This window comes from Megalops cyprinoides, chromosome 19 (genome assembly GCF_013368585.1).
Source record: "Megalops cyprinoides isolate fMegCyp1 chromosome 19, fMegCyp1.pri, whole genome shotgun sequence".
Lineage (NCBI taxonomy): Eukaryota > Metazoa > Chordata > Actinopteri > Elopiformes > Megalopidae > Megalops > Megalops cyprinoides.
Genome location: NC_050601.1, coordinates 11898436 through 11914172, shown reverse-complemented (window position 1 = coordinate 11914172; position 15737 = coordinate 11898436). Strand labels below are relative to the sequence as shown.

Sequence of the window (15737 nt, the reverse complement as noted above, 5' to 3'; positions counted from 1 at the left end):
ACGTGGAAGTTAGAGGGGAAGTCTAGACAGACAAACTGACAGTAAAATACTTCAGCTGGCAGTTAGAAAACGAGAAAATCTCAGACAGGAATATTATACGCTCGTGTGACACATTACGGTCTTCAACTTTATTCCCATGGCTAGTGCATTGCGCTATAGTGACAAAGTTGTCATTGTTACTGGAGGATCGAAGGGAATAGGAAAAGGAATCGTTCGAGTGTTTGGTAAATGTCATACGTACTTGTAGTCTGGTGTGCAAACTCGGTGGATTTGAATATTTAGTAAAGAAGAAAAACAACTGCTTGTTTCCACCTTTAACTGAACTGTGTTTTTTCCTTTCAGTTGAAAATGGGGCCAAGGTTGTATTCTGTGCTAGGGGTGGTGAGTTATTCCATTTTTGCCACTGTGAAATCACTTAGGCTACTATACTGCATGAAAACCTGTTGAACCCGAGTTGCTTGCCGAGTGGCTACTCTTATATATATCATCATTATATAAATGAATGCTAAATAAAATCACACATGCAATATGGCAAGATTGCGTGCAACTGACTCCGTCTACTTTTGAAATCCCTACATAGTGGAAGCAGGACAGGCTTTGGAAGCAGAACTAAACGGGGTGGGTCCTGGGTCAAGCTTGTTTGTGTCCTGTGACATCTCGAAGGAAGAGGACATCAAGGTGAGAATGTCTCCAAATCACATATGAACTTGTACCTGCGAAATCACAGCATTTCCTCCAACCCCCCCAAGATCCTCTGAATGTTCAGAATGTCAAAATGGCAGAATCCCCTCTTTCCTCTGTCTTGTCTGGTTTCACTTCCTCCCGACACAGGCAGCTCATGTCATTCCCGAGTCCGCCTTTAGTGTGGGCAGGAAGAGATGCTAGTTTTGTTAGTTAATTAGATTTGAGTAAATAAGTGTACCAGGGTGCACTGGGCAATCAGCCCAGTCAGCAGTGGCATCAGATCAGTGACCGCCACTGTCACGGTGAGCTGCACTGTCCTGTTTTCCTCCTCATCACTTCAACCCGATCTCTTACTTTGGTCCCCCATAAGACTTTTAAATGTGTGGAAATAAGTGTTCACAGTATTCTTAACTTAATTATCACTTTTTTTGTTTTTTTGTTGTTTTTTTTTTTTTTTTATCAGCCACTATTTTTGTAAAAGTGATTATGTACTTCATTATTATTATATATTCAAAGAATGAAAACTGCACAAGATGTTTGATCTGGAGAATACTGAATAATGTTGTAATTACCCCTTGTAATAACTGTTATTGCTAATAACAGTAGTGTTCTTGTAGGTCGGCATGTGTACGCTGTGATAACCGTCTCTTGGTGATTTGCCTTGTGTAGAGGTTAATCTTGGTGACAGCTGAGCGCTTTGGTCGAATAGACTGCCTGGTCAATAATGCAGGATGGCGTGAGTATTCCTCTCCCTCCATTTTCTTTTCTTTTTTTAAGGATAACATATGAAAGTGTCAATTAAATGTATATTAAGTGTCTCTGTCAGTGGAAGTGTTCATGTACTACTTACCAGGTAGCCTCAGCAGTGTAGCATAGTGGTAAGGAGCAGAACTTGTAACCAAAAGGTTGCCGGTTTGATTCCCTGCTGAGGCACTGTTGTTATACCCTTGGGCAAGGTAGGTAACCCCGATTTGCTTTAGGAAATATACAGCTGTATAAATGGGTAATATGTAAAACATAATATCCTATGTAAGCCGCTCTGGATAAGAGCATCTGCTAAATGCCAGTAATGTAAAAAAAAATGTAGTCAATGTCCATTCAATGTTTCTCTCCCTTTGTCCTTCTTGCTGCATCAGACCCTCCGCACAAGTCGATTGATGAAACCACAGCAGATGAATTCAGAGATCTTCTTAACCTCAATCTTATCAGCTACTTCCTCGCCACAAAGGCAAGACATAAAAGCTGAGACAGTCTAAGACTTAATGGGCAAGGGGGATCTCTTTAGGGGAACCCTTTAATGCTAATTTTGTTGATTGGACTGTACCTGGACATTAAGATGATAATGTTTGTTCAATGCCCAGAAATGATGCTTTTTCCAAGTATATGCGAGTGTTGATTATGAGGTTCTTCTATTTTCTTTTTACAGTTTTTGCCTCCGTTTCCTTCTCTTTGACAACTGTTAATTTAAGAGTTAACTCTCTCCTGAGTGGAAGTGAATGTACTGTGGTTCGGTGTTTGCTGCTCTGTATACTAAGTTTAAGGTATGGTTTGGAAGTGCTGCTAACTATGGTTATGATAAACACACATGTTCTGAATCTGTCCCCCAGTACGCCCTCCCTTACCTCCGTCAGTGCCAGGGGAATGTCATTAATGTGTCCAGCCTGGTGGCCACCATTGGTCAGAAGCACGCTGTTCCATATGTCGCAACTAAGGTGTGTAGTGATGATGTCAGTTTGTGCCTCATCATCCCAAATAAAACTGTCAACTCTGCAGTAGTATCTTGTCATCCCTAATTGAATTTCATGTACATGTATGGAAACAAAGGTATCTTAATGCAAATATATTTGTATGCCCACCAGCTGAACCTTATACTTTCCCTCCTCTCCCTTCACTTACAATCTTTTTTGAGTTTAAAGGAGTGATCAGAATGAATTGCAACAACACAAATAGTAAGGTTAATGAAAATATATGTATCATGCTAAACAGCCCACTCATGTAGTCATTGCATTGACTATTGGTTTTGCAGCTTGACAGTGTGATAAGGATGTAATATTCATGCTTTTCCATAAGGGGGCGATCATTGCTATGACAAAAGCCATGGCTGTTGATGAGAGCCAGTTCAAAGTGAGAGTGAATTGGTGAGTCTGATGACATTTCCCTCTCTCCTTCTTTCTCTTTAACACGTAGGCTATTACAATATCTGTCTCACACAATTTTTTTCCCTGTCTTTTCGTACTTACTCACTATGGACCTGTGAAATATAACTAAATATATACTCAGTGTCCCAGCTTGTTTAATCTTTTCATATCCCCGGTGCAGAAATAACATTTTAGAGTTATTTTAACTCTTTTTAAAAACTTTTTAAGAGTTTTTTAATACTTTTTCACAGTGATATCCCTGTGTATATTTACATAATTATACTACATACATGTCCACCGCACATTCTGAATAATGCCACATTATGTAATTTGCATGGCTGTGGTGGTCTGATTGTATATTACCTTCTAAAGGAGGGCATAAGAAGTTCTTATTTCAACAACCTTAGGATAAGTTTTCTTAAAACTTCTGTTGTTGATCTCTTCCTTCTTTTCCCACAGGAACTATGTACGTGTGTATTTTTTTAAGAATTTCTGTTGTTTTAATTGTAGTTGTACTTCATTCCGGGTGTATAGATTGTATTAATGCTATCCATTGTCCAGACACATGCTGGTGTGTCAGTATTAAAATGTAACATATTCTATAGTGTGTGTGTGTTTGTTAATGACTATGTATGTATATTACATCCAATTGAACTCATAGAAGTGAGGTTACAAGAGTATTGAATCCAACAAGAGCATTCACATTGATTAAGACCACTAAGTCACGAGGTAGGAATTGTAAGTTCAGCAAGATGTTGGTAGTATTTGATATTTTCGGATGTTCAAAGTAATAATTAATTGATATTGACAATTAAAAATATCTTTGATCTCTCTTAGCATCTCTCCCGGAAATGTAATGACTCCTTTGTGGGAAGAGCTAGCCTCTCAGTCCGGCAATGCTGCTGCCACCATCAAAGCAGGAGAGGAGGCCCAGGTGAGTTCACTGAGAGACAGAGGGACAGACACAGGAACACATAGGCTTAATCATTGTCAGAATTTCCGTGGCAGATTTACAACTGGGCAAACAGTTTTTTGGAAATACCAGTCCCTCATCCATCCTGACATTTTACATTTATGTTGACGTTCCTTATACGCCATGGAAAGAGTGAGCTGTTGTCACTGAATTCTCTGCACATTTTGCTTTTATTACGTCTGTCTGTCTCCTCCTGACAGCTGATTGGTCGAATGGGAACAGAAGCTGAGTGTGGATTGGCTGCCTTGTTCTTGGCTAGTGATGCATCATTCTGCACTGGTGTGGATTTGCTGCTAAGTGGAGGAGCAGAGCTTAACTATGGCCACAAGAGTCAGATCAGTTAAGCAGCAGTAACAGACTAATGAAAACAGTAATATCATTTCTTGATAACTTTGTTATAATCAATAACTGTTTGTATTGATAAAGGTAAAAAGATTTTAATTTCTAATATTCTCCCAATGGGTGAATCATTTGCACTAATACTGATAACTACTGTGAATGCTAAAGGCAATCTAATTAAGATAACAAGGCTATATGATGTTTCCACTGATAAGTGATTGGACCAATAAAGGTATTAACACTGATGTGATAAGCCTAATGCATGGTCAAAACAGCACATTTATATCTGGATAAACTTCTCATGAAGTGTAGCTTAGTTTCCCAATCAGTCTCTTTCATTCTTTCCATCTCATTACCCCCTGTGTTTAATCAGAGAGATAACTCTCTTCCTGTCCATGATGTTTGATGAGTTCTCTGTCACAAAATGGCAGCCCAGACAGGTGCTACACATTGGTAATCACCCTCCCTTGTCTGTAAATTGTGCTGAGGTAAGTGAAAGGAGCTATATAACTGCAATCCATTACTATAATTAAAATAAGATTTGGTATATAGGAATATACCAAATATACCAGTAAATGGAATATGCTTTCCAACATTTGAATGTCATCTCATCATGACCCATTGATTTTTGATGGTTTTAATCTTTGCATATAAATATTATCTTTACACACAAATTTCATAAACTCATTTGTCATAAAAGTGTATACATAAAACAAGACATTAAAAGTTGCAATTATGAAATTAGTTATAAAAAATTAAAATGTCTTTATTTACTAGAAAGGTGGAACTGAGTGTGGTTTAGGACCACATGCTATTGAGTGTTCTCCTCTTCACATTAAGTTACAGTACAGGGTAAGTTACATCTCAGAAAGCAAAGGGGATGTCAGAATATAGCATTGTATTGTTTGTGGAAAAAGTCCTAGGTAAGGGTTAATTCAACAACTGTTTGCAAATGTTTCTGCAGAACAAGCTCAATGCAAATATGCATGAGTGGCCCCATGATGCTTGACCCAGAAATAAAATCTGAGCATGAATCCTTCCAAATCCATCATCTTTGGTTTTAGGGTTATGTTGATACACTACTGTACACAGTAGCGCACCATCTGCATGGTGTGGCTAAAATAGTCAACAGTCAGAGCTGTTCAGCCTAGTCTTGTCGAGATTCAGGTGGTTCGCTTTGTGAAGGGTAGCCTGCAATTATGTGTAGGTTTTACAATCTAAAATAATTACTGCTCACAGGCACATATTTAGAGCATACTTTTTGCTTGTGCGCTCAGTCGATGAATGAATCGTTGTAACACCAGGATACCTCGTGTGTGTTTTTCCCTGATTCCACCAAATGAGTGGATGCACGTACAATAGCTGGAATTAAAAAATTAAAGACGTATTTTTGGGGGAAGATTTGTGATTAACCTAACCGTGTGTCCACGCTACCAGCCAGGTGGTTTGTTCCTTCTGCCCAAACGGCCGCCCGTGTTCAAGAAATAACACAACTCCCCCACACACAGACCAATCAACACTCTCACTTCACCTCATCTGACCCCGCAATCTGATCCAATCACGAGGTGCGTACGCGCTCACGCCTACCGGTGGCCCGGCGTTAACCCGTGAAGTGCTTCATCTGTTTTAGGAACCCCGATTTTCCATGACGGTGAAAACAGGTCATGGAAATTCGTTAACGTAGTATGAGATGGAGCTTTTCGCACAAAACACAGTGTATGACTCCCCCTCAACACTGTTTTTAGAATAATAATGAAACAATCTGACATAAATGTGGAAAAAATCATACACACTAGATGCAAAACTGCTAAATATTTTGTCCACTGATGTCCATAAGAAAAATACGACCTGGTCCTTTATGCGTGATTGAAAATATTACTGTAAGCGATTACTTTACTGGGTAACGCTGAGAATGTGTTTATATTTTCCTAAGGGGTGGAAACGTCATCGCCTGCATCCAATCCGGAACGCAACGTGTCGATTCTTTTGGCTGTAGATTCCAGTCGGACGCATAAACCATTCAATACGAAGCGGCAATGGCAGCTCTGAGGACGGTGAGTCCAAAGATCATTCTCTTTCCCCTTTCCCGTCCATGTGTGTCAATAATTTACTACATCTTTACGCTCATCTGTTTGCTTGTTGTAGCAGATTTGAGTTTAATGACCTTTATCTTCTAGGTATTTTTTTTATTCACAATACTTCCGTCACACGCAGTGTAACGTAGCTGGCTAGGAAGCAAGAAACCTACAGCCAACTATCTAACTAAACTGCCAGTTCGGTATGTGCGAAAGTTCATTTGTAACTTACATCTGTATCAGTTATGATAACCGGTAGTTATGGTACAACCAAGCAGTACAGTAGCTAGCTACTATTTCCAGTATGATAATGGCAGTATGCCTAGATCCAGCCAACGATTGTTCTTTGGGTAAAGACTAAAAAGACCGGTAACGTTACAATGACAGCCAATTTTCAACGCTTATAGTGTATGTCTGTATATGTGCTGCGCTCATTTGTCACATTATGGACATTAAATTTACGGATCAAGCTGTGGTTAGCCACATCTTTCCCTGTGAATACAATTGGTATCTGTGATGTGTAGCTCACTACATAAAGCATAGCGACGGAGTTCTGTTGTACATAGCTACACACAAAGTACAGGCACAGAGCAGTAAGACACGCACAACTGACCTGACACGCAGAGCATTGTTGAACAACATACCACAGAGAGGGCAAGAGACCTGTTAACATATTTCTTCTTTAACCTTGGCCCAAAAAGCAGGATAGAACGCAGTAGATGGAAATGTGGGCCCCTATTCTTGGAATTACTATGGTTCATTTACACTGTAAATGTATGTTTGCTTTCCTAAGTCAAAGTGAAACTTATTATGTTTTCTCTCTTAAATCAGGCACTCCATGGACGGTTCAGTAAGTCCTTCCCCCTCACCTTGGGGTCCTTGCGTTTCGCCAGCTCCTCTTTCAAGGTAATTAAAAAAAAAAAAAAGGTTACCTGACCCTTCCAGTATGCTTCCTGTTTCGCCACAACACACTGGCAGACTTTCTTTGAAGTTTATTACCCTTTGTGACCAGAAAAGCTTGCCCCTCCTCTAAACTATGTGTTAGTGGTTTTTACGGTATGGCAATTCAGACAGGTTACATTTGGAATGATTATTTGGCACAGCTGCAGTGGCATTTGCTACATGTAGTGCAGCGTGATGGCAGTGTCTTTCCACACAGTGAGTCCTCTGTTCTGCTCTCTCCCTGTCTCTCTGTCGCAGGCCTCAGAACTCACCATTGAACGCAGCAGCGTAAACAGGCCCAAGCCTGACCCCTCCTCCCTGGTGTTTGGCAAGCAGTTCTCTGACCACATGCTCACCATCAACTGGTCAGAGAAAGGGGGTTGGGAGGCACCCCAAATCAAGCCCTTCCAGAACCTCTCCCTGCATCCTGCTGCCTCTGCACTGCACTACTCCATAGAGGTGAGGAAATTGTCTGAAAGGACAGAGTGTGCATTGCCATATAGTTTCTCGTTGTATTACTCGCTCCTTGTCACCATTAGATCACTGTACCTTGCAGTGTCGACATACCGTGTCTGTACTAGACTCTCCTCACTTGAGTTAATGCACTCACTGTTTTGAAATGGCCATTTATTTTGAAAACTAAACCACAATCTACAACGTGCATACCATCATGTGTGTTAGACTTAACTTTATGAATATTTCAGAAAGATTTCAGACTATTTTTTCATCTGTTTCTGTGTCATTGTGTATTACATAGAATTTGATTTAGAAGGAGACACACTTACCTACGTTTACAATGCCTAACATTTTAAATTATCTGTAGCCCATCCACACAGCTGTATTTTTACTGCAGCAATTATACTGGAGTATTGTACCTTGTTCAGTGGCATAATGGCAGTGGATGAGATAGTGTGGACCATTATCTCCACACAGAGGACTATTACATAAAGTGATAGTCCTGTAATAAAGATTTGCTCTCACCCTTTATGCCACAGGCTGCCCAGATAGTCTTAAGGTTTTGTTTATCGCCTGTAGACTGCACCTTAGATTCGCTTTCAGATTCTTCTGTCATTTGTTTTTAATCTTTAACTCGTAATGAAAGATGAGTGTCCCAATTATTTTGTAATCTTGCAAAGTAAGTCTTAATGACTTAACGAGCTTAACAAAATTGGGGTCGGTTTAAGAATGTAACCATAGCAATGCAGGCGTGTTTCATTGTCTTGGCACGTCACCCTGATTCATTTGTCTTGGCACGTCACCACTTCCTGTCTTGTCTGCACAATGCTCTCAGCTGTTTGAAGGGATGAAGGCCTTCAGAGGGGTCGACAACCACGTCCGCCTCTTCCGACCCATGCTGAACATGCAGAGAATGTACAGGAGTGCGGAGAGGAGCTGTCTGCCTGTGAGTGCGACACTGTACCGGCCCACCTTGCATAGACTGTACCACATCGACCCAAGCCAGACTGCTGCACTTCAGTCTCACGTTCTAGACCGTTCTACAGTACCACATAACATTCCATTGCATTGAATTACAGTATGTTAGGCTGATACAGAATACTTGTCATTGAGTGTTTGCCAGGATGTCCGAACTGCACCTCAAGCAGCAGTCTACTGTGGTACACAACGCACTGCTGTAGAGTCGTGTGCTGCCCCTGTGTGTACGTGTGTTTATCTTTGCCCCCCTGGGGGAATTTTTGACCTGCAGTACCCAGTCAGAGTATCTGTGTATGTGTAGATCATTGAGTGTTTTTTTTTTTCCTATGCAGCTGTTTGAAAAAGCTGAGTTATTGGAGTGCATCAAGAAGCTGGTGGAGGTGGATCAGGAGTGGGTTCCTTACTCCACTGACGCAAGTCTCTACATAAGACCCACGTTCATCGGCACCGAGGTGAGAGCCACTGAATCACTCGACTGAGTGGCACAGGGAGACGGGTGAACGTGCTGTCGGACTGGAACGCTGACTGCTGACAAACATAATCAGCTTGGCCCAGCTTTGTGGAGTTGTGAAATGAAGCCATGTGGGCCATGTCTCACCGTAACCAGGTCACCTGTTTAGAAGCCACAGAACATTTATGACTCCCTGCACACCTTTGGCAATGATGTAAGCGTCTGTCTCTCTGCTCCTCTCTCCTTAGCCTTCCCTGGGGGTGTCGAGGGCATGTCATGCCCTGCTGTTTGTCATTGTGGGCCCTGTGGGACCATACTTTGCTACAGGCTCCTTCAGCCCGGTGTCATTGCTGGCAGACCCCAGATTTGTCAGGGCTTGGAGGGGTGGCGTCGGGGAGTACAAGATGGGAGGGTGAGTTTGTTTGAATCAATAATCAGGTGCATTTGCATCTTTTGCTGGGATGATAACATTGCATCATTATCCAGTTAGAATAGGAACACCACATTCTGCTGAGACCACCTTCTCCTAGATCATTTCTGTACCACAACAAAGAGGGTCCTACAGGAATGTTTCACGCCCCATCTCTGATAGCTGCTGGAGTTCAAGAGCCTTTCATTGTCAGACGAATTTGATAAAGGGGGTTTGTTATGCTTTCAGCATAAGGCTGCAGCAGAGCCAGTTCAAATGCAGATGTTGATACTGATGGCTGTAGTTGGCAAGCTAAAATAAAATTTGGTGAAGGTTAATTTAACGACTCATCACCCTTGTTAAAAAGCAGCGGGATTAAGGCAGGGAATGTGGAGTCAATGAAATCACTTTGTGTCTGTGAGCATCCCTTATCTGAGTTACCACATTGTCCCGCTCTAATCGCTGCCTGTTGATTCGATGAGCAGGAAGCTGTTTGGCAGAGTGCCCACTGGAGTCTGCTCTATGCTCTCACACAGTAACCCACCAGTCTCACTTTTCCACAGCCATAGGGGGTCACATTACTGGACAGGTTCTGACAGAGGGCAAAACATCGGATGCTTCTCTTGACAGTGTAGAATAGCATCGAACTGCTAGACCATGTCTTTCCTCTAACATGTTTGCAGGTTTAAATAAGCCACTGAATAATTGCTTATCACAAGAAAATATAAGGTATTCCAAATATGTTTGTCATATGAACATTTTATATTAGAACAATGTTATACACAAATGGAATCAAATATTACTTTACATACTATACATATACTTATGTCATTTAACTTGCTGGTGGTCAGATATTTATGCTCTTGTAGTTGACACAATACTGCCATAATTGTCACACTTGAACATTTTTACATAACTTTTTGATAAGGTTGAAATGGCGCTCTTCCAGTTTGAGTAAGGTTGTTTTTAATGAGTAGAAAAATGAGAAGAAAAGTGTCTATTTTTGCTTGAATTACATATGGTACATTTGTTTGGTTAAAAGACAAATCAGTAGTTGCTACAAAACCACACCCTCTCGTTGCAGAAGGCAAATTGTCTGGATGAACAGGTCTACATACTAACCAGAAGGCAAATATTAGGTGGTGCAAGTTTGACAACTCCTGCCCTAAGACAGTGTTTCCTTTAAGAGTGCCAGGTTGTATTTATGCCATTTTTTGAAAGATTGATCTAATAAGAGAGTAAAACTATACCTGACTAATTTCACTGCAGTCCCCACTACATTATTCCATGGTTGTCATTTGGGGCATTTTGAGGTTATTTATTTATTTTTTTACCATGATTCCAAAAATTGGTAATAAACACATTTTGTTCTTGCTGTTGTTTAAAAACTTGCGCTACTTGATCCTTTAATCCAAGTGCAGTACACAGTGTAAATCTAGCCCTGATTCAGGTCTTTTAATAGCTATTACTAGTTTGCTGCAATAGATGAAAATGGGTACGTACAGGCTGAAGTTGTATGTGGGCTGAACTTATAAAAATATAAAAAAATATTTTGAGTATCAGATGGGTATGAGTGGTGATAATATCTACATTCTACAACTTTTCTGCATGCCAGAAATGTTTGGCCAGAGTCATGTGCATGTGCCCAACTGGTCAGAAGTACAGAGCACTCCATTTATAAGAATGGTTGACATAACAATAAACTGCATATAGTGATCAAAAACACTGGGAGTTTATAATTCTTGTAATAATGCTGTGTAAACACTCTGCTTGTAAGAATCAAGAAATCCATATTAGAAGCATTTTGGTCATGTCACCATCTTTGCTTTCTCACTTTCTCTGTCTCTCTCTCTCTCTCTCACACACACACTCAGAAACTACGGGCCGACGATTGCGGTACAGAATGAGGCAGTGAAGCAGGGTGCTCAGCAGGTACTGTGGCTGTATGGAGACCAGGAGGAAATCACTGAAGTGGGAACCATGAACCTCTTCATCTACTGGACCACTAAGGGAGGAGGTGAGAGCACCACCCCAGGATAGCAGTCTCTCTGTGAACTCCTCTCAATGGACTGCAGTGGGTATTCAGTGAAGCCCTGTCCTCTCTGCGTCCTTGTGTTATTTTCTTTTTTTCCACCTCATTCACAGCCAATAGGATATGTCCATAACTTTAGTTGGTTGCTCTTTGAGTTTGTCTCCCTCTGCTGGTTGTAGGCATGCACTGTGTGTGTACAGTGTGGTTTGTTCATGAGTGAACCGTGTGTGGAAGGGTCAGTGCCTTGTAATATCTGTGAATATACTGTCTCAAAGTGTGTCTTGTCTCCTTGTGTAGAGCGGGAGAATTAGCAATGCCATCATATATACAGTACCAGTCAAAAGTTTGGACACACTTGATTGATAGTGGGAAACATGCATGTTGATCTAAAGACTAATGTTTAAATTCTTGAAATTTATTTCTAAGGCATCAACTTAACTATTTATATGTATGAATTCTAAAAATGTGGAAAATAGTAAAAAGAAAGAAAAAGTCTTCTATGAGTAGGTGTGTCCAAACCTTTGGCTGCTACTGTATATACTGTCTCTACATCTGTATAGAGGCAGAATTAGCATCATATGTGTATATCAGGGTTTCTGCTAGGATTTTTTCTTGCCGGTCCGGTGTCTGGAAAGAATTTATTTTACCAGACAAATTTGAAACTTACCGGTCACGTTTCAATAACAGTCTACAGCTGTTACAAATGCAAATATAATGTACACCTAGGTTGACGAAAGAATGACAACGACATCAAATTCATCAAATTATTACCGGACATTTTGACTGGCAAGTTTTTAATTTATCGTTTTTTTTTTTTTTTTTTAATAAATTTTACCAGGCAAAAACCGGTAATTACCGGATAACGAAAACCCTGGTGTATATATGTGTGTGTGTGTGTGTGTGTGTGTGTGTGTGTGTATATATATATATATATATATATATGTGTGTGTGTATATTACCCTCCTTGTGATGTCTAGTTGTGTTTATGCTGTCTGAACCCTGTTTGTTTTGTCTGTCTGTCTGGCTGCGTAGAGAGAGAGTTGGTCACACCTCCTCTGGATGGCATCATCCTCCCAGGAGTCACCAGACAGTCACTGCTGGATCTGGCCCGAGAATGGGTGAGAGGGAGAGAGAGACTAAGAGATGAAAGGGTGGAGGGAGGGAGGGAAGAAGATGGGAGGAAACTGGGGGGAGGGGAGTCTGAGACAGGGAGGCCCACAGGGGTGGAGACTGATAGAGAGAGGGAAAGAAATCAGGGAGGGTTGTCTAATGCTCACGTTTGAAGCGACTGTCTTGATGTATCGATGTTGTCACCCACCGTGGTCCGATGCTGGTGTTTCCCTCAGGGGGAGTTTAAAGTGACGGAGCGGACCATGGGAATGAACGAGCTGCTGGAAGCTCTCGATGCTGGCCGTGTTCTGGAGGTTTTCGGGTCTGGTACTGCCTGTGTTGTCTGTCCTGTGGGCAGCCTACTCTACAAAGGAAAGGTATGCGCTGAAACTTGTTTGTGTCTGTAAATGTATGAGGGCACATCTAGTCAGTCTATATCTCTATGTGTCCCTGTTACTTTGGTTTTGTGTGGAAATTTTCTTTCTATGATATTTGTATCATTTGCTTATATGTTGTTTGTATTGACTGGGTCCGTCAATCTCTCTGCAAGACCTACGAAATTCCAACCATGAAGAATGGTCCAGACTTGGCCAAGAGATTTCACAAAGAGCTGACCGATATACAGGTGTGTACTGTACTGTATATATGTACTTTGTCTTTTGTTAGAGCACAGTTGTATGATGGAAAATGGCAGCATAATTAAATATATTTTAAAAAAAATTGCTTGTAACAAATACTTCTTTCCTATTATTTTCCTTCCTTGTTTTTTCATGTCCTTCCTCTGTAACCATCCATTCCATGACTTTACCCACTTACACCTCCATGTACTCCTGTCTTGCAACAGTATGGACGGAAGAAGAGTGACTGGGCACCCCTGGTTGTTTAATTGACCTCATCTGTCAATCAAAATCAACTTCCCAATCATGGCAAAGGATGTATCTTCCAGACCTCCATCTTCACTCGTTAATGCACTCTCACTGATTGGTTAGTTGGCTGAGATTGGCAGGTCATTGATCGTTACTCGAGGAGGTAATTGGACTGTATTGCTGTCTGTTTAATGTGTGTTAACTTTTAAAGGGATAGGTGTTAGTCATTCAACGTGTTAGTCAATTAAGTAACAAGTCATGTTCAGAGCATACTGGTACACTAAATATGAGTGAAACAGTTTCAGCTTCAATGTAAATATGTATTTTTATCTGGCTGTATAGCACAAATCATTAATTATTTTTTTCATCCATTATACAAGCCTATACACTCCTGAAAAGCACAAATATATGATCTGACCAACAAAACGTGCAAAATAGCACAGTGTATGCGACCAGTATATTGGCATTTCAAAGAAATCTACTTTCATTTGGCATTAAACAAACATATATGCAATTTAATTTAGTATCACTTGGAAAAATAATTACATTTTTCTAAGTAAAACACATCACAGCATATAGCAGTCCTCAGTGCAATTATGAAGCTGAAACCTTTCCACAGATTTGGACATGACAGTGTTTTGTTAATGACTTCATCATTTGTACATCTCCAGGGCTATTATCCATTATTGCAGGTTCTTTTTTTTCCCTAAAACCATGATGTTGTCAGATAACTTGAAGAAGGTGGGTTACGTGTTTTGTAGGTTTCCATATGAATTATATATATATAATTATATTTAACCTGAGGTGCTTCTTAACAATGTCATGTAATAGGGTTTGTGCTGACCCATATCTGTTGAAAGCTGTGTGTGTATGTATGAATCATTTGTGTGTATGCAAATGAGCTGGAGAAAATTGAAAATATACCACTAAGGCAAGCTGTTGTCGACCAATGAGAGAGGGAGATCAAAGGAAGCTAACGCGCGCACAAAAACAGGTGGAATGTGGAGCGTAAGACTAAAGAAGAGGAGAGCGAGGACCGAACTTGAGAAGCCACTTCAAGCTGCTGCACTGTCGACACCACTGCCCTTGAAGTTGTGTCGCTGTAAACATTTGTACGTTGTGGTAACGGTTTGTAGTGTTTTTTTAAAAAAAAATGACTCCTGTTTTAATTAGTATTGCTAACTTGTTTTCGTCATTAGGTCGGAATGATTGCCTCGTACGTAGGTTATCTGTCTTCCTGCGTGTCTTTGTTTTTTTGTTTTTGTTTTTGTGGTTCTCTCGTCTTTTCTTTCATTGACACTCCCCATCTTTGACCCTTGCCTGGTAACACTCCGTCGTCGTCTCCTCTGTGGAAGTGCCTCATCCTGTATAATGATCTCTTACCGCGTGTGTTTGTCACATTGGTGCACTGAGGGGTCTGCTCTTGTGTCCTCTTGTTGGGATTTGGCCATGTTACTCAAGCTCTGCTCTTACTGTATTTTTACAATAAACGATTGCTTTGTGCTCAAGAAACGCATGGTTGTCATCAGTGCTGTAATGCTAATTCGCATTAGCCCTACTTGGAGGCGACTGGCCAGAATGTAGTCTACCTACTCATAAATCAGACATTTCTTAATGTTGGCTAGGAAAAAAAACTTATGTAGAGGTTTCTCTGGCAAAGACCTGTGTTTTAAATCTGTTAGTGTCTCACACACATATACATTTTATCCTAGTAATGAGCACAGATTTCAGCAGATTTGCTAAGTAGCTGTGGGTTGTTTCTGACATAGTTAGCTAGTATGCAGTAAATTGTTATGCTGAAAATGTTCCCATTTTGTCTGACATTCTTTACATACTGGCCGTATGGCTATTTGAATTGTTTTCATTTAAAAGTATTACATTATTGCGACTTGGTAAGTGTCCCAAAATAAAGTTAGATATTGAATTGTACTTGAAATTGTAGTAGTTAATTGACTGCTACTAAGAAAATTAGCCTACAGTAGTTTTGGCACAAACATATCTCAGTACAAACTGCTATTTTTAGGTGTGTTCTTGTAGGTACAGTACAATTTTAATGCACACATACCAGTTGTGATCTAGAGGTCCAAAATGTATCAATGTATCTAAAATGTATCTATGACCCAGAAAGGTAGATTGTGATTGGTGAGCACAAAAATATCATTTTGGTGTGAAATTAAATTCATAATGTTCTATCATTTGCCTTAGATGCTGCCCATCATGCTGTTGCGAGATTCACATTTGAGCATGTCACTCATACCTGGTGTTCAAGTAACACATATTCCAA

The 15737-nt window shown here is 40.5% G+C and overlaps 2 protein-coding genes across 2 annotated transcripts; both read left to right on the top strand.

The window, feature by feature from the left end:
* hsd17b14 (hydroxysteroid (17-beta) dehydrogenase 14) lies at positions 1 to 4595 on the top strand. Its single transcript, XM_036553320.1, has 9 exons — positions 1 to 224; positions 343 to 381; positions 581 to 678; positions 1354 to 1420; positions 1821 to 1912; positions 2292 to 2396; positions 2755 to 2822; positions 3660 to 3756; positions 3996 to 4595. The coding sequence occupies exons 1-9, from the start codon at positions 137 to 139 to the stop codon at positions 4137 to 4139; spliced, it is 798 nt and encodes a 265-aa protein (XP_036409213.1). The 5' UTR covers positions 1 to 136; the 3' UTR covers positions 4140 to 4595.
* A 1452-nt stretch (positions 4596 to 6047) lies between these two features.
* Positions 6048 to 14930, top strand: bcat2 (branched chain amino-acid transaminase 2, mitochondrial). Its single transcript, XM_036552663.1, has 11 exons — positions 6048 to 6188; positions 7041 to 7115; positions 7410 to 7610; positions 8443 to 8553; positions 8918 to 9037; positions 9285 to 9448; positions 11320 to 11462; positions 12510 to 12595; positions 12824 to 12964; positions 13138 to 13212; positions 13432 to 14930. The coding sequence occupies exons 1-11, from the start codon at positions 6171 to 6173 to the stop codon at positions 13471 to 13473; spliced, it is 1176 nt and encodes a 391-aa protein (XP_036408556.1). The 5' UTR covers positions 6048 to 6170; the 3' UTR covers positions 13474 to 14930.
* The last annotated feature ends 807 nt before the right edge of the window (positions 14931 to 15737 follow it).

What these genes read in the sequence shown, in the direction of transcription:
- bcat2 (XM_036552663.1), top strand. An exon ending in CGGAGAGGAGCTGTCTGCCT is followed by an intron (nt 8,554 to 8,917) that starts GTGAGTGCGACA and finishes TTTCCTATGCAG; the next exon opens with CTGTTTGAAAAAGCTGAGTT. An exon ending in AAGAGCTGACCGATATACAG is followed by an intron (nt 13,213 to 13,431) that starts GTGTGTACTGTA and finishes GTCTTGCAACAG; the next exon opens with TATGGACGGAAGAAGAGTGA.
- hsd17b14 (XM_036553320.1), top strand. Translation starts at nt 137, where the DNA reads ATGGCTAGTGCATTGCGCTATAGTGACAAAGTTGTCATTGTTACTGGA. An exon ending in TGTATTCTGTGCTAGGGGTG is followed by an intron (nt 382 to 580) that starts GTGAGTTATTCC and finishes ATCCCTACATAG; the next exon opens with TGGAAGCAGGACAGGCTTTG. An exon ending in GCTACTTCCTCGCCACAAAG is followed by an intron (nt 1,913 to 2,291) that starts GCAAGACATAAA and finishes TCTGTCCCCCAG; the next exon opens with TACGCCCTCCCTTACCTCCG.